The following is a 21,982-nucleotide window of genomic DNA, read 5'->3' on the forward strand; positions in this document are numbered from 1 at the left end:
TCTGTTTCGTGGTGGACGCTTGTGAAAGCTTTATAACCATTTCGATGTCGGTGATTACTCACAGCTACGTGCTAAGTATAGCATGAGTGCTTGCTTGCAATCTGGGCTTGACTGTCTTTTTCCAAAGCAACCTGGCTAAACCATGCAAAGTGCATTAAAACGTACACAAAAGGGCCTCTGAAGAGGAAATTTTTGTAACACAGAACAATTGCGCGCTATGTAAACAGTTCTTTCAGACTAAACAGAGCTCCCTGCCTGGTCTCCCTGAGAGCTGGAGATAGATAGATAGATAGATAGATAGATAGATAGATAGATAGATAGATAGATAGATAATCTATTTTTATTTATTTATTTATTTTAATTCTTCCAAACATTTATTTGTTTGTTTGTTTGTTTATATCATGTTATGCCAGTCACCATACAGTACATCATTAGTTTTTGATGTAGTGTTCCATGATTCATTGTTTGCATATAACACCCAGTGCTCCATGCAGTACATGCCCTCCTTAATACCCATCACCGGGCTAGCCCATCCTCCCACCCCCCTCCCCTCTGAAACCCTCAGTTTGTTTTCCCTGAGTTCATGGTCTCTCATGGCTCGTCTCCCCCTCTGATGACTCAAATTCATTTAAGGACTTGATGGGTGGACCAACAAGTGAATGGATTATCTTTAGCCAGGGTGGGGCATCTGAATCACTGGGAGCTCCTTCAGACCTATCACCACTGAATCCCGTCTGTGTGGCTGAATTAGAACCTCTCCAAGGAGAACCTGAGGCCTATCTTTATTCAAAACCCCCCCAGGAAGAAGACACAAATAAATGGAAAGATATCCTGTGATCATGGATTGGAAGACTTAACACTGATAAAATGTCTATACTACTCAAAGATTCAGTGAAATCCCTATCACAATACCAATGGCATTTTTCACAGAACTACAACCACGGAAGACCCCAAAAGCAATCTGACACACACCCCTGGTTAACAGCCGTCAGGACAGAACCCAGACCCTCAAGCTCGTTTAGACTGACCCAGGATCTGGGCTGAGAGATCACAGCAAACAGGGCGACATGGTTGGTGAGTGGGCACGATGAGGAATGACAACCTCAGCCAGGCCAAGAGGCTGGGATTGTCACAAACTGACACATGCGGCCACCTTTCAGTAACTGAGATTGGTATGTTTTGTTCTTTTTAATGAGGCTAAGTTTTCATCATCTGGAGGCTCTTTCTATAAGAGCAACGCATATGTGTAAAAAGAAAATTGTGACGTGCAGCCCTGCTCCGTGGAAAAGCCAACCATCAGAAGGGCCCTCCAGTGGGATGTGGTTACGAAAACCTTTCCCAAGCCCCTCAGTGGGGGCTTTGAATACCTGTCACAAGTGGTTTAACCAAGTTGTTTTGAGGAAAGGCAGTCAAGCCCGAAATGCCCTGGGGTTAGGTTTAAAAGATGGGCACAAATGTTTTACACCGGTTCCCTCAGAAGCAGGAGCCCCATTGCACCCCCATGACAGTGGGCTCGACTTGGTGACTTGCTTCTAAGGAATGCAATATGACGCTACGTGACAGCATGTGATTCAGGAGGCTGGGTCATAAAGGCAGTGCAGCCTCCTCAAATTCCCTCTCGAATCCCCACTCGACAGGAAGCTGGATGCCACATGAAGAGGAGGTCCACATAGCAAAGAACTGAGATGTCCAGCCAGAAATGAGCAAACAGGGAAAGAGCCGGCTTCTCTGGAAGCCAGGCTGCCACCTCAGGGGACAGGAGGAGTCACAACCACCCAGGACGGCCAGCCCCACTTTGAGCTGCTAAGTTTGCGGTAACCTGTTCTCAGCAACAGACAACTACTCCACTTCCGGTCTCCAAACTGGTCACCTTTGTGATCAGGCCACGCTTTCCGAGGCTGCTGGCCACATGGGTGCACTGACTGTGAGCTCGCTCCCTCAAGCTCAGGCTCCGCCCCCACGGAGCGCTCACCACCCATGCGCAGGCACCGGGGCCACACGTAAGCCGGGCAGCCCTGGGCGTCACTCCGGTAATAATTCAAGGGGCCGTTCTCCATCTGGAAAGTGGGGAAAGAAACGCCCGCCTTGCAGGCTCACAAAATGCAGTTGTTGGTGCTCTGAAAGCCGCAGATCCGGCATCCGTGTCAATTACAGTTAAGTAGACCGCACCCCTTTACATACTGCAGCGTGGGTCTACCTCCCCAGACGCCGCAGGGGCTGCCTCTGCCCACAGGGAGGGAGCACCTCTGCACAGCAGGTGCGCCTCTGCACATTTAAAACCACAGACAAGCCTGGAGCAGACTCTTTTGAGGTAAGTGCAGAAGACACCAGGCTCTGGGGACAAACCCACTTGCCCCAGGATGAGGCTCTTGTGGTAGTAACTCCTTTGTCATAGCTCTTCCCTCCCCACCCCTCCGCCAAATACTTTACAACCAGACTCTTCCTCTAGCCCCCACCCCCACCCCCTGACAATGCATGCTTGCGGAATAAAGGAAGCACCACCAGAACGATGTAGCCCTGAGCCACAGCCATCTAGGCCAGGAAAGCGAGGCAGGAGGTGTTGCTGGTGGGTGCCAGTGCCTTCCTGCCCTGCTCTGAGGCCAGAGAGGAGCACACCACCCGTCCCCTGAAATGAGCAGACAACCTCCAAGGTCCATATATACATGTGCACACGGTCCTCTCAGGGCAGTGGGCATTGAGAAGACCCTGAGGGATTTCGTGAGTCTGTTGGCGGGGGTCCCCTGCAGCCATATGCCAGCACCTGAGTGACTGGGAGCCACAGAGTTGGCCTCAAGAAAGTACTATATTATAAAGAACTTTTGCAAATCCCTAGCTTCAACAGTGCTGTGGAACAGAAATGAAGTAAATCGGTGGAGACTACAGAATTCCAGATTTCGCTTATCTTCTCCTGTCTGTCTCTTTCTTTCTAAGGTCACAAGTTTCAAGCCAGCTACAGGGTTAATAATCCCCAGCACATGGGCTCAGCTTCCAGTAGGGTCTGACCAACAGCAGGACTGGAACGTCTCAGACCCACCATGTGCCTGGGCCCTACTGACAGCAGTATGACAGGGCTGGGGCAGCAGGAGGCTGGCAGTCCTGCTCTGAGAATGAGAGAACGTATCAACAACAGAAAAGGTGCACAAGAAGGGCCACAGCATTGCCTTCTGTCTACAGGTGTGTCTGTAACCCCGAGAAAGTTGGTTACCTCTCTGGGATCCAATGTCCTTGTCCCCAAAATGGTGATAACAATGGCACCTACATACAGGTCTACTGAGGGGGATAAACGACATAATGTACAAAAAGCATTGACCCCACAGGCCCTCCCATGCCAATTCAACAAGACCAGAACTGTCCACACTCTATTCAACCACATCACATCTCAGACTGGGCACGTGGATGTCACAGACAATCAAACTGCTTTAAGAGCCTCTGGTCAGCCACCTCCACCTCCACCTCCACTTATCTTACTGTGGACAGGACCACAGACCATATTTTGAGTAGCTGCCAGGCCTGCTGCAAACATAGACTCTGCATCCCCGACCCCCAAAACCCAGTTCATTGCTTCTTTCTTACTTTATTATTACAAGTGTTAATGCTTGCCTTTGACTTCAGACTCAAACTGCAGTTATTAAAGTACAGAGGGTTGTCATACCTGGCCAGGGTCCCCTGAGAGTTGGTACTAAACATGTCCCATGGTGAGTGAGACACAGTGTGCACTTGGCAGGCCTGGGCCTAAATTCCTGCATCCTGCTACCACCACCTGATACAGGAACACCGGCTGAGGCCCCTGCCTCCTAAATTAAATGGCTAATGGCCTTCACATTGGAAGCACTGGAAGTGAAGTGAAGAATAAACCAGGAGCCTGGCCCCACCCTGAGCTCTGCCCCACACTCCACAAATGCTCACTTTTCTCCAACAAAATCTGCTCCTCCCCAAGGACCTGACTTGGCTCCCTCTACTCATGTCTCCTAGAAAACGCTCCCCATGTCTCAGACTTCAACTTAGAACTATCTTCAGGGCCCACAGGGGCATCTCTACAAATATGTGACAAGTACATGGAGGGGTTAAGAGCTGTGCCAGGTGAACCAGGTCACCTTGCTGACCCTGGTCTCACCGATTGACCTCTCTGGGTCCCATATTCTTCATTTACAAATGGGAGAAACAGTAGCACACACTTCCTGGACTGTTGTAAGGATTACATGAGGTGACACATATAAGCACTTTAAACAGTGCTTGGTAAGCACCCAAAGACACTGGCTGTGGCTGCTGTGTGGGAACTGCGCATGTACCAGGAGATGGGACCCATGCTGCCCATGTCCTCACAGAGCTGTTCATGGCTCCCTCCAGGAGGTCCTCTCCTCTCTCTTGCCCTGACCAGGGGCTTCCCCCTCTGAGCTTCCCTGGCCTTGGGGCTCAAGCATGCTCCATCTATCTCTCCTCCACTGGATTTAAGCACCTGGAGGACAGGAGTCCTGCCTGATTATCTCTTAGCCTCTCCTTAACCCGCCTCATGTTCAGTATGACTAAGTAAATAACCTTCTTCCAAACTCCCCCCTTCCCTTCCACCCAGCTCCCACCATCCTATCCCTACAGGCCACAGACCTCTTCTGGTTACCCACGTTCAGAGCCTTGCCACTTTGTGACCTGTGGCTCCCAGAGTTGTGCACCTGGCATCTCTAACACTGTCCCTTCATCTCCAGGTCAGGTCCTGGGCCACTGTAATGCTGGCTGTCCCAGCTGGTTCCAAGCCTCTCCCCTTCCCTCTCTGGGTCTCTCTCATCCTGGCTTCAGTCTAAATGTCTAAGAACACACTCTGATGGCACACTTCTGCTCAAAACTGACTGATTCTGCGCTTCTTCAGGAGAGAATGCAGACTCCCAGGCTGGCCTTTCTCTCCTGTCACCACACAGGCATCGAAACATGTGCCATCCCTCAGGCTCCCCCTTCAGCCAACCGGAGGTCTGTCACCTGTTGACAGGTCCCACACTGGTGGGAAGGGGTCTGAGGCTGTCCTCCATCCTCACACTTCTTCCACTCGCGGTGGTCACTCCTGCAGACCTTAATCTCTGCCTCTCTACCTAGACCTTTTCTCCATGTGTCAACCCCAGCTCAAAGCCTGGCAAATTTTCCTCATATGCCCCCTTCCAAGAGGGGTCTCTGCTCTACAGTCACAGCGAGAAGACTTTCCTTTCGGTTGGTTTTATGTGGTCTTCAATGTCTCAGCTTCACCTGGTCCCTCTCTGAATTCTCACCGGTGGTAGGAGGTGCCCATCAAATAAGCGTGGACCATGTGCCTGGCTAACAAGAGCGGAGATCCGGCCTCGCCCCAGTGTAATCCATGAGGAGGGGCCATACAAAGGAAGTAAGGCTGCCATCACTACTCAGCAGCTAACTCCGATAGGATATTCCACTCTATGACATTCTACTGCTAAGGGAAAGGGAGAAGACCATCCAATTTTTCTTAAGAGTCACAATTCTGGTGATAATAGTGCTTTCAAAACACAGGAACTTGACCAGCGTTCACCGTCACCCCGATAATGAACTAGTACTACTATTTTACAGGACCCAGGACACAAAGCGTGGTTGCTGACGTGAGTCACAGACATCTTGGCCACCCCCACCAGGCAGTCGTGGTGACACATTTTCGGGCCTGAGCTCCATCCCGGGCTCAGTCTTCCCAAAGCAGTGCTGCCACTGTGGCAATGTGTCCCTGGCAGGACTGCATTCTCAGGACTGATTTTCTGCCGATGCCACTGCAAGAAAGACCTATGCTTCAGAAATCAGAATGTTCCAGAATACAATAATAAAGTGGCAATTTCCCAAGCCTTGTTACAAAGTTAGTACAACAGACCGTAATTTCAGGTCTGTGCGTCTACATCCCCTTGCACGGAGCATAGATAGAGATACATTTTATGCCAGGTGCCTGGGTGGCTCAGTCAGTGAAGCGTCTGCCTTCGGCTTGGGTCATGATCCCAGGGTCCTGGGATCGAGCCCTGCATCAGGCTCCCTGGTCAGTGGGGAGTCTGCTTCTCACTCTGCCCGTCCCCACCGCTCATGCTTTCTCTTTCTCTAAAATAAATAAAAAATATTTAACCAAAAGAAAGAAAAAAACATTTTATGCCCTTGTATAAAATCTGGACCTGGGCCGAACATGGACCAGAAAGCCCGTCATCCAAGTCCAGTGACAAGGTCAGCGTGCATGCATTCCCTGATGTCAACAGCAAAGGCTTGGTGGGGTGTGGGAGATGGTGGGTGGTATCCCTGAGCCCCCTGCACTGAAGAAACCGCAGAGACAGGGGCAGGGGCAGCCTCTCCACTGTCATGACTTTCCTTTAGCAAAAGACACGTCATTTTAGGAGGAGGTTTGTCAAAGCAACTAATACATATACATATAAATACATATAAAGCACCTACATATATACACCACGTTACTGTGCTCGGGGTGGGGGACTGACAACACAGACAGACTTACCAATACTGAGGTTGTCTACCAATCTGACTTGGCCAAGGAATGTGCCCGTGCCCTCTGAGGGGTCCTGTCTGGACCAGCGTTCCTCTCTTGCTATTTCCCCAATGGATCCACAGACCTGATCAGCTTTGTATCTAACACCCAAACATAGGCTTTAAGGAAATCATGCTAAGATGTGATTGTGCTGAGCGTCCCCCACAGAGCGGCTGGTGGGGCACACAGGACAGACTCCGGCCAGCGCTGCACTCCAATGCTTATTTCAGACGCTCTTCGATGGCTGAAGGGTATTGTGCAGTGATGTCGGACACAGCCTGGGTTCAGAGCGGACTCCTCCCCCAAAAGCCCCTTGCGGGTCCAACAGTCAGAGACCAAAATCCAGTCCCAGTTTGTTGCAAGCACTTTCATCTTAGTCAGGAGAGGACCAAGGGATGCAGAGGTCACAGCGGCATGTGGCGGATAGTGGCCTGAAGGCCTCCTCGTCACCCACCATTCTTTCTTTTCTTTCTTCTTCTTTCTTTTTTACCACTTGTTTATTTATTTGAGACAGAAGAGAGAGCACCTGTGTGAGATGGGGGAGGAACAGAGAGAGAGAGAGACTCTCCAGCAGACTCCCCAGAGTACAGAGCCCGATGTGGGGCTCGATCTCATGAACCAGAGATCATGACCTGAGCAGAAACCAAGAGTCAGATGCTCAATTGACGGACACCCCCAGGCTCCCCACCCACCAATCTTTAAAAAAACACCCTCACCCTGGAAGTGACTAGAAAGCTGCAAACTGTCCTCAAGCGAGCTCCCCAGCCCTGCTATGCTAGAGCCTCACGAGGAGCGAGTGGTGGTCTCTACTTCACTTTGACAACAGACAAAGGGACACGAGTGAAACCTGGTGGCTTTGGTCCTCACTGATATGGCTCTTACGCGTGTACAAAATAAACGCAGACACGTGTTAATGCCAGTAAATATTTAGCATCATTTAAAGGCCACCCCATCGGAGTGAAACTGTTTGGGACGTGATGTGTGCACCCCCTCCCCCACGTGCACGTGCGTGTGGACCACGGAAGCCCGGCCATTTGAAAGACGGGTCATTCACCACTTCCCACCCACCTTGCTGGTTAAATCCCAACCCTGACATAAGAACACTGTATAATTTTAAACTCACAAAATGAGAGGTAAACATCAAGAAAACATTTCAAACGTGTAATTTTCCCCTGGGGTTGCCACCCAGACGCCTCGACTCACGAGCAGTGTTTTCCACAGCCCTGCAGTGAAAGGGACAAAAGCTCTGTTTCTCCAGCTCTGTGTATGTCATTTGTAACAGGAGTTGTAACCGACAGGAGGAGGGCATCGCACGCAGTTTACATCAAACATCCTCAGGAGGGACCCATTCTTTCTGGGAGAGAGACTCAAACTTTCAGTTTAAAAAATAAAAGACGAAAATAGATTGAGGGACGTTCAGCTTGCATTGGCCTTGGGTGATCAGAGAACACGTGCATATGGGAAGTTCACGACTCTTTCTTCACCCCCGCTGGATGCTGGGCGGGCGTTCCATAAATTCCACTTGACGGCCTCACATCCACCGGCAAGGTCCCCTGGTGTGAGTACGGAGCGGAGGAGCGTGAGCAACGTGACGTACATGGAACGAGTCCGCTAGAAGGGCCACCTCAGGGGTCTCTGCTTCCTGCGAGCACATCCCTGCAGGGGGTCAGCGACAGAAGACATCACCCCCCAATCCCATGTGCAAGGAGCCCACTCACCCACAGGGAAGGAGCTGAAGGACCTCCCTGCTCACGGGTGAGTCTTACAGCCCAGAGTGGGCCTGGCTAACGGGGTCCACGAGAAAACGCAAGCTAGTGAAGGCGCGAGTTCGGGTCTGGGCAGCTCCGACTCTGAAGGAAGCTCGTGTACTTTGCAAAGCAGAACTCTGTGCGTTCATTAAATGACGATGAACAAAGACGCAGGGAGCTGAGTCAACCTCCAGGACGAAAGGGAAGGCTCTGCAACTTTGGTGAATTCATAAGCTGGGATCAAGGTCGAACATGCTCTTGGGGAAGAACAGACGTCTGCATTGGACATATCACCTTAATTCACAAACACAGCACCGCTGGGCTGGGCCCTGTCCTACCACACCCCTGCAGCTCTGCCAAAAAACCCAAATCCCACCCAAGAGTCTTCAGAGCCATGCATCGAGAACTGCGTTCAACTGTGACAATCGAAAGGGTGACATCACGAGCCTCCTGCCTGGGGAAGAAGCCAGGTGGGTGCCAGCCCACCGCCTCTTCAGGCAAACGCTGCTGAGAAATGCGGGGCCTCAGAAACAGTCCGTCCAGGCCGCCTGCTGCCGACGTGGCCCGGCAGGGCCCTTGAGGAACGTGACTTTGGAAATTGGCACAGGCTCCTACCTTGTGTGGTGGGATGACCACGGGATGAGAAGACTCTAGAGTCACGTGACAACCAAACCCATGAACCGCACATGATTATTGCCGCCAACTCTGGGGAGCCCAAGGGGTTCCAAGCCCCCAGCACTGGGCAGCGGAGGACCCTCCCGTCAGCTGGAAAGTACCACTGTCACAGACATCAACATTACTGAGATAGGCAAGTCCTTGGAAACATTTTCATTTCTTCTTTTTAGAAAAACGCATGACCCAACTCAGCATTCCAAAAATGTGAAACATTCTGGCAAGTTAAAAAAAAAAATTGATGAATTATAAAGGAATATCCCAACTGAGGTCTTTTTCAATTTAAATTAGTCTAGTTTCCAAACTAGCTTTTGCTACTCTGTGACTGTTAGAAACATGGCGCCCTGACCTCATCTAACAAGTTCTTCAACTATGGGTTGTGCGTTAAAACCAACCACACAGGTAAGTGGTAAAGGGGACTGATCCACGGCGGCTGGACAAGAGAAATGCGCAGATCTCATGACCCTCAGGAATGTTTTTTTTTTTTTTTTTTTTTAAGATTTCATTTATTTGGGAGACAGCACAAGTGGGGACAGAGGCAGAGGGAGAAGCAGACTCCCCGCTGAGTACAGAGCCTGATATGGGGTTCGATCATAGGACCCTGGGATCATGACCTGAGCTGAAGGCAGATGCCCAACTGAATGAGCCACCCAGGCACCCCCCATTATGAACATTTTTTAAAGCGAGGTGGCTGATTGGGCTCTGGGAGCCAGAGGCAATTCCCAGTTCCCACAGGCTTTGTCAAGACACCGTTAGCCTTTATGATGTAAGAAGTGGTTTCCACTCAGAGGAGGAGAAAGTTTCCAATCCTGCCCCAAACAAGTCTACATGATAATTACAGACAGTGAGAAGACGGGCAGGCGCGCAGGTGGGCGGGGAGTCTCAACCAGCAGCTACGCTCTGTGGCAGATGTCTTGCTTCTAGCCACAGGGAACATTTCTCCTTCCAGCCTAATGGTTTGTTTACCGAACATCAGGGGATTGTGCTCTTAATTAAGAGGGCTCCAGACAACAAAACTCTATTTAAGTCTCAAAAATTAGCCACATGAACAAAAGCATACACTCCTGCTGTATTATCACTCCCACCCGAGCTATTTTTACATTCAACGCTCAAAACATTAGGCTTGAAAAAACTGCCAGGATCTGATTTGGGAATGTGGGGCTCTGCCAAGTGCTGCAAGTGATTTTAAACTTGACACTCGTCTCCACGAGTGTCCAAATGCACATGGGCACACACACACATGCACACATACCCACATGGGCACACATGAATGTGCACGCACACACATCCACGCCCACACGAGTGCACGCACACACATACACACGTGCACACGCACACTCAAGGACATGCACAGCCAGTTTCCCCAGTAAGACTCTGAACCTCAGGGTGGTACTTCAGTATGAAACTGGTCTTTACACAGGATTGTGGAGTCAATACGTCTGGTTTCTCTCTTCTTCTACCCCCTGACTCCTAAGGCCACACAGCATAGACACGGAGACAAATGCTTTGCAGGCAAGCTCTCCCAACCCACCTGATGCCCGGGCCAGCAGGGAGGTGGGAAGCCCTGATTATCCAACCTCAGACACCCCAAGGGCCCCGAGGGGGACCATGCTCTGAAATCCTCTCCCCTCCTACCCTTCAAGGCTGGCACCCGTTCTGAACAAGCCAAAGAGGGCGTGGCAAGAACCGAGACCCCAGAGAAAGGAAAAATGTGAGTGCCCTGCTGTGTTGCAGCCAAAAAGCTCCAGTCAACACTGGCCTTGTGTGTCAGAGCGCTCTTGGCTCTTGGCTCTTGGGTGGGGTCAGGGGGCAGGCGTTGCCACCGACTCTGTGCTGGGGGCAGCATGCACAGGGAGACTGCTGCCCGGGGATGCCAGCTGCCAACGGGGCTCTGCATCAAGTAGACCCACGGCCATGGTACTGAGCCCTGCACCATTTTTCTGTGACTCATGCTCAGAGCAAACTAAGGACATGTTTTCCAGCAGAGGCCAAGGAACTGCCAGAGGCACTCATTCTGAGGAAGCCCCGGGTCTCCCAGGATCCTGGAGGAAGGAGGGGGAGCATGTCTGTGAACCCTGTCTGCCCACTTACGCCAGAGCTCTGCACGCCTGCACCGGGAGCTGGACGTAGGACCATGTCCGCAGAGGCCGCTGGAAGTTTCCTGGTTCCGGTTCCCTGGTTCTTGTTCCCTCCTCCTCCAAGACTTTAAACAACCAGGTGACTGACGCTGGGTCAATGGCCAGGACACAGACAAACTAGAACCCTCGAGCCCTGTGTGTGGGGACGTGGAATGGTGCAGCTGCCGTGGACAGTAGTGTGGTGCTTCTTCAGGAATGAAGGAGAGAACCGCCAAATGGTCTCGCAATCCCGCCTCTGGGTGTGTACACGAAAGTAGCAAAAGCAGGGACGGTTGCCTGCACACCCATGTTCATGGCAGTGTTGGTCACAATCACCAAAAGGTAGAAGCAAAATAGTCTACCGTATTTGAAGCGATAAACACATGGGAAACACACATTACGGAGTTTCACTCAGCCTTAAAAAGGAAGGATGTTCTGACACACACCACGACACGGATGGGCCTTGCAGACACGGAGTGAGACAAGCCAGTGACAAAATGACACTGTGATCCCACCCGCATGAGGTCCCTAGAGGAGTTACACTCACGGGCCCAGGAAGTAGAATGGTGGCAGCGGGTGGCTGGGGGTGGGAGGATGGGCAGTCAGGGTTTAACAGATACAGAGTTTAGGTTTGCGAAGAAAGAGTTCTGAAGACGGATGGCTGGACAACAATGAGAATGTACGGAACGGCACCGAACTGTACAAACAGTAACTGCTACCTTATGTGAAGTTTACCACAATCAAAAAAACAAAACAACAACAACAACAAAAAACAGATTGGGCCGGCAGATAAGAGGGAAGGGAAATGTGCACATTTCAGGTCAGACCCTGAAGCACAGGGCATGACCCCCTTCCACCGTCGCTCCCGGGGCTGGGCTGCAGCAGGTACAAGCAGAGCGACAAGACAGAGAGAAGCAAGTCCCCTGTGACTGGCACCTCTTCTCAGTCTGTTCAGGCTGCGCTCGCAAATGCCGGTGACTGGGTGGCTTAGAAACAACGGAAGTTTACTGCTCACAGTTCTGGAGGCTGGAAGTCCAAGGTCAAGATGCCAGAGAGGCCCAGTGAGGGCCCTCTTCTGGGATGCAGACTCCTCGCTGGATCCTCAGACGGTGGAAGGGCTGAGCGAGCTCACGGGTCTCTTAGGAGGCACAAATCCCAGTCATGAGGGCTCCACCTTCATGACCTGAGCACCCCCCAAAGCCCCACTCCCCAGCACCACCACCTTGGATGTTAGGATTTCAACATATTAAAAATGCGGGGAGGGGCACAAACTTAAAGATCAATACCAGCCCTGAAATACCAATGTGGACTTGGACTTACCGGCGAGGGAAAAATCATCCCCTCTTCCAGCCACTGTCACTGTGAGGTGTCTAATACTTCATGTTCCTCAAAATAAGACACCTAACACCTCCCAGGTCTGCAAAGACCAGGTCTGCACAGCTGGCAAGCGGGTCGGAGCCTGGGATATTTCAGTGACAACTGATCTGTCTGCTGTCGTATAGTCTGGCAAAAATAAGATTAAGCAGCAGTGTAAGAAAAAAGTTGTTTTTTTTCAAGGAGGGATTTAGGATTTCTGGAAACACGTTGAATCGTATGACTGTGGAGCTCACGGGTCTTGAGATCATCTTATCAGCACCCTCCACTGACAGATGGGAAGCAGAGCTCACATACCTCATCCTACCGTGTGTCCCGTCCTGCGTCACAGATTCATGACACGACACTCACAGAGTAACGTCCCTGCCTCTGAGAAGCTCACAGTTCAGTGGGTCGGAGACCAGCCGATGGAAAGCCCTACGCCCATGTAAGGGTTCCAGAAGGGGGAGCGGACAGTGGCAGGAGAGACGGAGCCCAGCGGACGGTCTGGAAGCCTCGGCTAGAGCCCCCAGCAGCAGCTAGAAGGATGAGCAGGAATCTTCTGGGCAAGGAGCAAGAAACCCACAGGCCAGGAAGAGAGGGAAAGTAGGAGAAAGCAGGAAGGTTCAGGAAGGACAAAGGGACAGGGACAAAACAGAAGCTGGAGTTACTCAGTCCACTAAGGAGCTGCTGGCCATACATGACCCTTTATATTTAAAGCAATGAAAATTAAAGAAGGTGAGAAATTCAGCTCTTCCTTTCAAGTGCTGGGCAGCTGCTATACGGGACACAGCCACACAACATCGTCACCCTGGCACGGCTGTTAGATGTTCCGGGCCGGGAAACGGGCAGGAGCCACATCAGGGACTGACCTGCAGGTTCTGCTAAGAAGGGTACACTGAATCCTGCATGACTGACCCCAGGACCCAGGTCTTCCTATTCTTGAGTCAGTGTCCTCCCCCTGAGACTGCCCGTCAGTCTTCAGTGGGAGAAAGTCAAACAGGATGACTGACCAAGCAAAGGCATGGATTAGGGCCGCCTGGCCATGAATGACCCTATCCTCTGTGCCCAGGGAGGGTACGAGCATGTCCATGTGTGTCCTCGGGGAGAAAGGACAGTCTGTTGTCCCTAAGGAGAGTGTCTCTAAGACAATGGTTCCTCATCTGGGTTCTTGGGCCACAGAGTGAGAAGGAAGGGGGTGGGGGAGGGGATCCATGAACCAGGACTCCTGACATGACAGGCTCATCTTTGGCGATGTGCCTCACTTTTTTTTTTTTTTTTTTCTGAAAAGGGATGAGGACTTCAATGATTTATCTAAACCAATCTGTGTCTCATAAAAAGGCATTGCTTGGTTTGGTGGAGGTGGTGAATGAATCTAAGGAAGTGTTTACACAAAAGCATTTGTGGTCTGGGAATCTGTCTAATCAAATGGACCTAAATGAAATACATTTGAATGGTCGCTTGAAAAGCTTCTTCTTGGGGCGCCTGGGTGGCTCAGTTGCTAAGCGTCTGCCTTCAGCTCAGGGCGTGATCCCAGTGTCCTGGGATCGACCCCTGCATCAGGCTCCCTGCTCTGCTGGAAGCCTGCTTCTTCCTCTCCCACTCCCCCTGCTTGTGTTCCCTCTCTCGCTGGCTGTCTCTCTCTGTCAAATAAATAAATAAAATCTAAAAAAAAAAAAAAAAGAAAGAAAGAAAGAAAGAAAGAAAGAAAGAAAGAAAGAAAAAAGCTTCTTTTTTTTCTTTTTTTCTTTTTTTTATTGGAAATGTTTTTGGCTGTAGAATTTATTCTAATTGGACATGACCTGTAGAAAATATGGTCTTGGCAAGCAACAGCTCACCACCTAATTAGGGAAACCAGATGGAAGCTTGTAAAAGCCCCAGAGGCCACAAAGTATCTCCCAGCTGGGGAAGTGAGCTGTCTCCAGAGGGGATCGCTCAGAAGCGTGGGGACGTTCCTGAGGCAGGTGGTAGGAAGTACAGACATTGTTGGAGACTGCTGTCACTTTGTCTCACCAGAGTACACAGCAAAATCTAATCTCAAATAAATACCGTTAAGTCTTGAAAATGAGTGCCATCGTTATCTCTGTATTAAGCAAATAAAACCAAAGTATACATGAGAAAAATATATAATGCTACCACAGGAAGAGACGGTGCAAAATAAAGCCGTGTGGAAACATGGAGGAAGAGTGACCTAAGTCAACATGGCCACCCACTCGAGTGCTGAAAGCCAGCAAATGGCCCAGAACGATAAACACTCTGGTGACACAGTAAAATGAGAAACGGAAGGTATAAAATGGGAGGGGTGGGGCCAACATTTAAAATTTGTTTAAAGAAATTAAAATCCTAAAACAGAAAAAAGGCATATCATCAATGTATCAATAATATAATTCGGTATCAAACATGCGAAGTAGAGAAAAAGTACAAAGATGAGGAGATATACAAAATCTGTTGTTAAAGTACAAAGTAAGTGAAAAACCACATTCAGTAAAATGAACTGACACATAAAAGCCACAGGACCCCTAATTAAACGTGGACAGAGAGAGACTAAAGGGGCGTAGGGAATTGTCACATAATAAATACCCAAGTCTCTACTACGTGCTTTCACTTAGTTCAAGCCCAAATCCCAACCACGTGTTTCCATATTTGAAACCCCCACATCCTCAATCTATAGACGACTTTGGTATCAAATACTTCTGCTCACTGCTTAAACCTTCCGACCAATTATAAAATTGCGTTTAACAATTAATAACAAAACACAGAAGTCCTAGAAACACAAACTGCTTATTATGGTGTGTAGATGTAGCCTGTAATCACTGTTTTCTTAATATTTATGGGCGCACTGTTGGGTGCACCCAAGTTAGGACCTCACTTCCCAGGTCCCAGCCACCATGGGAACGCAAGGCTGCGTGTGTGTGGGGCTGTCGCTTTGCCTGTGCCTTTCCAGTGATCAGCGACCTGGCTGGCCAGAAAAAGGCCACGCAGAGAGCCCGGGGCGGGGGGTGGGGGTGCAGGCCCAGCAGGCAGGAGAGGGGCAATATTGTACAAATATCTGCGTTCCCAATTTAAATCATAATTTTGCTTCATCGTCCTTATGCAGCCACGGAGGAAATATTAAAAGTGACCTTATATTAAAAGTGCCCTAAGGTCATTTGATATCGTCGCCGGGGACTGTCCAACTCCTCAAACTTTTTCATAAAAATTACAAGTACAAAAGAATATGATTCTTAGGCCTACTTTCCAGGTTACATCAAACACCACCTAACTTTTGCAGTCTTAAATATATTGCCAACCGAAAGAATAGCCCAGAACTAACCACTTTAAAGTTCAATGGGAAAAGTGCAACGTAACAAATAATCAGACATACTATCATTTTAAAGAATGTAAACATGTGAGCCAAAAGCCTAGAAACCTGCAAAAAAAAAAAAAAGGCTAGAAACCTAAACTTTTTCTTATTACAGTGTACACTCATTAATATATTTTAGCAACATTTGTATGCCTGTCAGAGTTAAAATGGAAAATAGCATTGTGATGACCCACAGTCACTGTTAAGATAGCAGCTCCTAGACTATTTTGTTGGGTGGTGACAGGACAGTAGACGCTCAAATTATCCACTTCTATCAATTAAAAAAAGATCATTTCTTGTTCTAACAACTTGATGAAAGCCATACAAATTGATGCAGAGAAATGCACATCAGCTATGTCTCCATGAAGCTCAGATTCCAAGGAACGTGAACCAACTTTCCCTGATTTTTATGTAAGGACGGTGCTTGAAAGCAGCCACTGAGCAAATGCCCCGTCGGTTTTGACATTTTGTGTCACTGGAGACTATTCGATTCGACAGAACTATGTGTTTCCTCCATAGAAAAAAAAAAATTAACCAGTATCCTGCCAAACCCAAACACTCTGTCTCATTCATACGGAGGCCAGAGGGAAGTTTAACCCTGTGTTCTATTCCCACCCACGACCGGCATGGATCTCAAAAACACTCAAACACAGAAACTAAGAGTAAGCGGATAAACTCAAAGTTTATCTTACACAGACTTAAATATATTTAAAAGGAAATACGTCTTCCCTTGCATTCCAGAATATTCTGTCAATTATTACACTGTAAAGGAGCTCTAACATTCCTTAGAAGTCACATCGGGTCGACTTGTCAGTTTTTGCCTCCTTACTATAAGAATACTTTTCCCAGACAGTTAAGTTAGTCATAAATCCTTGTTTTAATGAAATTACTATTAAAAACATACAATTCCAATCCCACTAAAAATGTATATTTGTGTACTCAATAAAGATAACTAATGATTACTTATGAATAATTTGGTGGGATATACAATCTATGTCCACTAACAGATTGTCCCTTCAGAGATCCTCAAGAATGGCCTCCGGAGACCTTGCTTTCTAATGCGAAATTCCCTTATTTCATTGTTCCCTGGCCAGCCCGTCTCCACATAATACAAGAAGGAATGCCAGATTCAGTCATCTGCAGGTTCATTACATCAGTTGTTTGCTAGCATGTGGGAAAATGATAGCTTGCTGCAAGTTTGATTTGATAGCCAAACCTCGCACTATCAGACAGAAAACAAGTTTCCCCGGAGCACATGGCCAGCACTGCCTTATTCTCAAGCAACAGAGGAGCAGACCAGAGAGAACCAACAGAACTTGACCGCCACCGATAATGTACCAAACCCAGAAATTTCACATCTGTATCTACCCTCTTTGGTGGGCAAGCAATGCCCCCAAATTATATAAAATATTCCAAAAGCCCAAGACCATTTCTGTCCTCCAATTTTAACACACAATGGTTTTATTAATCGTGTAATTCCTATCTAGAAAACATAAGCACATCAATATTTTCTTGATGTCTCTTCACTAAAGGTATAAAAATATATGACGGGAGATAAAATAATTGGGAATAATAGAAGGTAAAAGCAACACGTCTGCAATTATCCGACAAAGACGTTCAAACCAGCAGATTAGAGGGACAGAACTAAATGTATGAATGGTAACAACTGCATGGTTTTGTTATCATACCCACAGCAAAAGCCCTTAGCTCCCTGGGGGCGAGGGGGAGACTCAAATGTGAAGTCCCCCCAGAGCTCAGAAAAGCGGTGTGAAGAACGCGGCTGTGGATTCACCTCTCGCTGCTCTAGCACCAGGACTAGGGAGCCAGCCCAGCCCTTGGATTCACCATTTCACCTCCACAATCAGATTCCTTGCAAGGACTTTACAAATAATCTCTGAATCCAGTTTTGCTGGCCTCTTATACTCTCTCTCCTCTCCCATTTCCTTCACATTAGGTGATAGTGAGGAAAGGATTCAGTCTCCTTAAATTGGCTTATTAAACAGAGCTGTCTCCCAAAGCAACAGACCAAAAGGTCCGAAAGGTAATTCTGAATCCTGTCAGTTTGGGAAGCCCATTACCATGAAAAGAGATTCCCCACGTTTATTTTCTCTTTGGGAAATGTGTTTGTTCAAATCGAATTACATAACCACCACTAAGTGCATTGAAAAAAAAAGTTCTTTTTAACATTCCTCACCTCCAGGATTATTTGATTTGCTAACCTGGCTCACTTTTTCCTGGCATTAAAGAGAGAGTTTAAAAAACAAACAAAAAACAAAAAGAGCAAGTTCGAAAACCTTAGGCCGACTTGGGCAACACAGCGGCCTGTGGGCACAGGGGCAGAGTTAGTCAGTGGGACACAACTGCAAAGGAAAGAGATTAGTTGTCCCCAAAGCTGCCTCGTTCAAGACCAGTTGCCACAGCGGAAAATGGGCCCACTCGGTAAGCAGGTGCAGGTCCCACCCAACCACTCATTCCATTTGCAAGACTCATAGCACACTTGCTCCAGGGCAGTGAGCTGGTTCTCCGGTCGCAGGGCGCGGAAAGTGTCCGCGGAGGCTGCGCGCGACCCCGGGGCCTGCTGGGGCTGTGCATGGTTCAGACTCCAGCTCGGGGTCCTGCGAAAGGGCAGGATAGCTTTTCTTCTATTGGGGAAGGTACTCTGCAAGTAAAACGGGAACACGGCGTGTAATCCCTGTACAGAAGGTGTGGGGAGGGAAGCAGACACCCAGACTGGTCTGGGCTCCGGCAGAACCGCGCAGGCAGGATGCACTCCTGGACTTTAGTTGGGAGGCTGGGGTCTCAGCCCGTGCCCTGCAGACTGCCCAGGGGAACCCCAGAGAACAGGGGGAGGGGGAGCATAAGTGAGGAAGGCCCTCAGAACAGCGCCCTGCACACAGCGCTCCCGAGGCCGCGGGACCCAGGCGTCTGCGACGTCCCGGAACCTGCTGTTGCCCGCGGGAAGAGCGGACGGTGTCCGGCATACAGTGGCCGGGTGACCGGTGACCACTGCAACGCGGACAGACGCCTAGCAAGTCAGTGGCGAGACTGGAGTCCGAGGTCGGCTCTCCCACCGCCCTCCCGGCCCCCGGGGCGATCAATCAGAGGTGGCTGAGAAAGGCTCGGACTCGGTGAGGGCTCCGCCCGCGGGGACCCCAAAAAGGGCGCGCGCACACAAACACACCCGCGCGAAAAGTGCTCCGGCCTCGGCCTGACACTGTTACCTGGGCAACGACCCGGGCGCACAAAGTACACAACCCCCTTCCGCGGCCGGGCGCGGATCTGCGGACCCGAGAGGGGACGCCCCGGCCCCAGGCTCTCCCCAGTGCCCGTGCCCCTGCCCCGAGTGCGCGCTGTGCGGGCGCGGGCGTCCTGTCCGAGCGGAGCCCCGGGCCGCGCGCCGCCCGGCCGCCGGGCCACTTACCCGGTGGGGGGCTTGGCCGCCGAGGCGCGCGGCGCGTCCATGGAGCCGGCGGGCGGGGGGCGCGCGCGGTGCTCGGGCCCGGCCGAGTCAGGCGCTCGCTGCCGCCGCCGCCGCCCTCATTCACTTTTTCCGCGCTGACCCATCGTCCTCCCACGCGGGCCGGCGGAGGACAGCGGCGGGGCGAGCGGACGGAAGGGGCTGGAACGGTCTCGGGCGGGCGGGGGCGCGGGCCGCGCGGGGAGGGGCTGGCGCGGGGCGGGGGCGCCGGGAGCAAGGTGCGCCGCGCCCACCGGAGCACCGCCCCCGCCCGCCCGCGCCTCGGAGGCTCCCGGCCCGGCCCGCCGCTCGCGTCCCGGGACGGGGTTGGCGGCACCTGGGCCCCGGGGCGACACCCCGCCCGCCGCAGCTCCCCTCCCGGGATTCTCCCGGGCTCCTCCACCCTGCGAGGGAGTGCGCCCCTATCTGGGCGGCGTAGGGGATTCGGAGGCGCGAGCCGCGCCGGGGCTGGGAGGAGTTGCGGGAGGGGAACCACCTGGTCTAGGCGAGGCCCTCGAGGGCTAGGTGAACGGACCGGCGGGGAAAGACTGAGGTTGGAGAATGAGAAGCGAGTGACCAGTGTCGCTGGCTTTGCCCTGAAACCCAATGGAAGCTTCATCCGTGCAACAGTTATCTAGGGCGCTGGGTCTCAAAGTGGGTCCCTGACCAGCAGCACCTGGGAAAGTGTTAGAAATGCAGATTTGGGGCCCCTGCCAGTCCTATGGAATCAGAAACAATGGGGCCTGGAGCAGGGCCCAGCAGTGCTACTAGGAGTTCCCGGCTGGAAGCATGCTCAAGTTTGCCAAGCTGGTCTGTGGGGCGCTGCGGTTGTGGGGCCCCGCGGTGGGTTTCAGTGCAGGCATCAGGCTTTCTGCCCAGCAGAGGCAGCCTACTCCCGGCCCAGGGCAAGTCGGCTCCAGGTCCCTGATCTACCCCCACACTTCTTCTAACCCACCCAAAGCAGCAAAAGAGATTTGAATTAGTGTGAAAGTCCGACCTCCAAAAATGACACTTTTACCTGATTTCAACCACTGAAGTAATAGGCAGAAAAGCCACGGAATCAGGCGAGCCTGCACAATGATGAGAGGTGGAGCGTGCTCCCCTCCTATCTTATGCTTGGATGGGGCAACCCCAGGCCTGCCTGAGCCTTTCTCTCCCTGAGCTCCTGCTTTCTCCCTAACAAAGGGAGAAGGACCAGTCCAGATACAGAACGTTGTCTTTGCTGTGACCCACAAGGCCTTGGCTGCTCCGGTGGTGTGCCCACCCAGAACCCTTTTCCTTCCTCTGCTCATGGCTTTGGAGCTCAATGCAGTGCAGCTCAGCCTCTGGGCTGTTTCCCAAATGCCTTAGCACTTGCCCAGGGCAGGCCTCTGCCTGGGATGCTCTCCACAGGAGTTTCCCTCCTGTTCCCTGCTCCCTGCTCCCTGCACAGAAAGGAAGCCTCCCTGGGAAGGCCTCCCCTGTGTTTGCTTATGTTTGTTTACATTTATAAATAAAACGTTGCTTATGAGTGTATGTGTGTATATATATATATATATGCTTACATTTATATAAATATACAAATAAATATGGGTGTATACATTCTATATCAATGGAATGTAAATAGGTAAGGACATATCATCTTCAGTATACAGTTTGCCTTTGTGCTTGTCATCTGTCTCTTCCCCAGAATGTGATCTCAGTGAGTGTTGGGCCTTTTGCCTCTTTTATTCGTCAGTGAACACCCCCAGCCTCTGGAAGAGTGCCAGGCAGGAACAGAGAGTGCACTGAATGAATGAATTCGCTACTATTCCTTCCAGGAATCGTTTTCTGGGTCAGAGGATCTTTCCCAGGATCAGGAGTCCCCCTTGCTCTGGACCCCACGTGGGAAAGGGCAACCTGAGCAGGACCAGAGCCCAGAAGCGGACCAGGGATGGTGGGCCTGGACCCGGCTGAGGACCCCAGCAAGAAATCTAGCTCACAGATCACTCATAACCTGAGGGCCTGGCAACGGCAGCAAGAGGCACCTGGTGGGAGGTAGCCGCTAAACCTGGGATCAGAGCTATTGAAGAGTTTCTCAGCAAGACCATTCATGTCTAAGGAAAATGATAAGAAGGAGGCAGTGTTCCACCTCTGGGCTAAAGTTTGAGGTGCCTTCCAGGGATAAAGGCCTGGAAGGGCCTCCAGCCTCAACCACTGATTTCTGGAGGCCACCAAGCATCTCCTATCTCAGACCCCAACAGGCCACTGGTCAGGAACAGGGTGGAAGGTGGGGTCTGGGGAGAGATGTCACAGTGAGGCAGAGGATGGAGTCAGACTTGCCACTGGAGCAGGGCTGAGCTCCCCGGGGCCCTCAGTGGAGATTCCAAATAGGCTGGGCCTTGCAATCCCATGGGCCAGGTTGCAACACAAATTCTCTTACTGGTGAGGATCCCAGTAGATCCACCAGGGTAAAGGCGTTTTCAAAATTGTGCCGTTCAACAGATACTTTGGAGCACCTGCCATATGCCAGCCTTTGTGTGTGCTGTGGAGCCAGCCATCTTGCAGACGGAGCCCAAGAAGGGAAACAGAAGACAGACAGGGGCTTAGCTCTTCCAGATGGAGGCTGAGAAGCAGAAGGCTGGGGGCGGTCCCCAAGACTGCTCTGACTCTTGCGGAGTCCTCCTCGAGGGGGACACGCTCCTATGCTGCCTTACCTGCCTCAGACTCTTTAGAGCAAAGGGCACAATCCCAGACAAGGCCATAAATTTCCTTACTCTTCTCCCTGGCACACTTTTCAATTTCCTTGACTAAAACTAGCGCGTTTTCAGA

General features: G+C 50.9%; 1 protein-coding gene across 1 annotated transcript in view; it reads right to left on the bottom strand.

The window, feature by feature from the left end:
- COBL (cordon-bleu WH2 repeat protein) overlaps positions 1 to 19,811 on the bottom strand; it is a 264,114-nt gene extending 244,303 nt beyond the window's left edge. Inside the window, exon 1 of the mRNA XM_087860644.1 lies at positions 19,157 to 19,811. Within this exon, the coding sequence (XP_087716770.1) occupies positions 19,157 to 19,811 (655 nt within the window). The remainder of the gene's footprint in view (positions 1 to 19,156) is intronic.
- Positions 19,812 to 21,982: the final 2,171 nt, after the last annotated feature.

The sequence above is a fragment of the Ursus americanus genome, chromosome 3 (genome assembly GCF_024610735.1).
Source record: "Ursus americanus isolate L20-20 chromosome 3, mUrsAme1.1.p, whole genome shotgun sequence".
NCBI classification, from domain to species: domain Eukaryota; kingdom Metazoa; phylum Chordata; class Mammalia; order Carnivora; family Ursidae; genus Ursus; species Ursus americanus.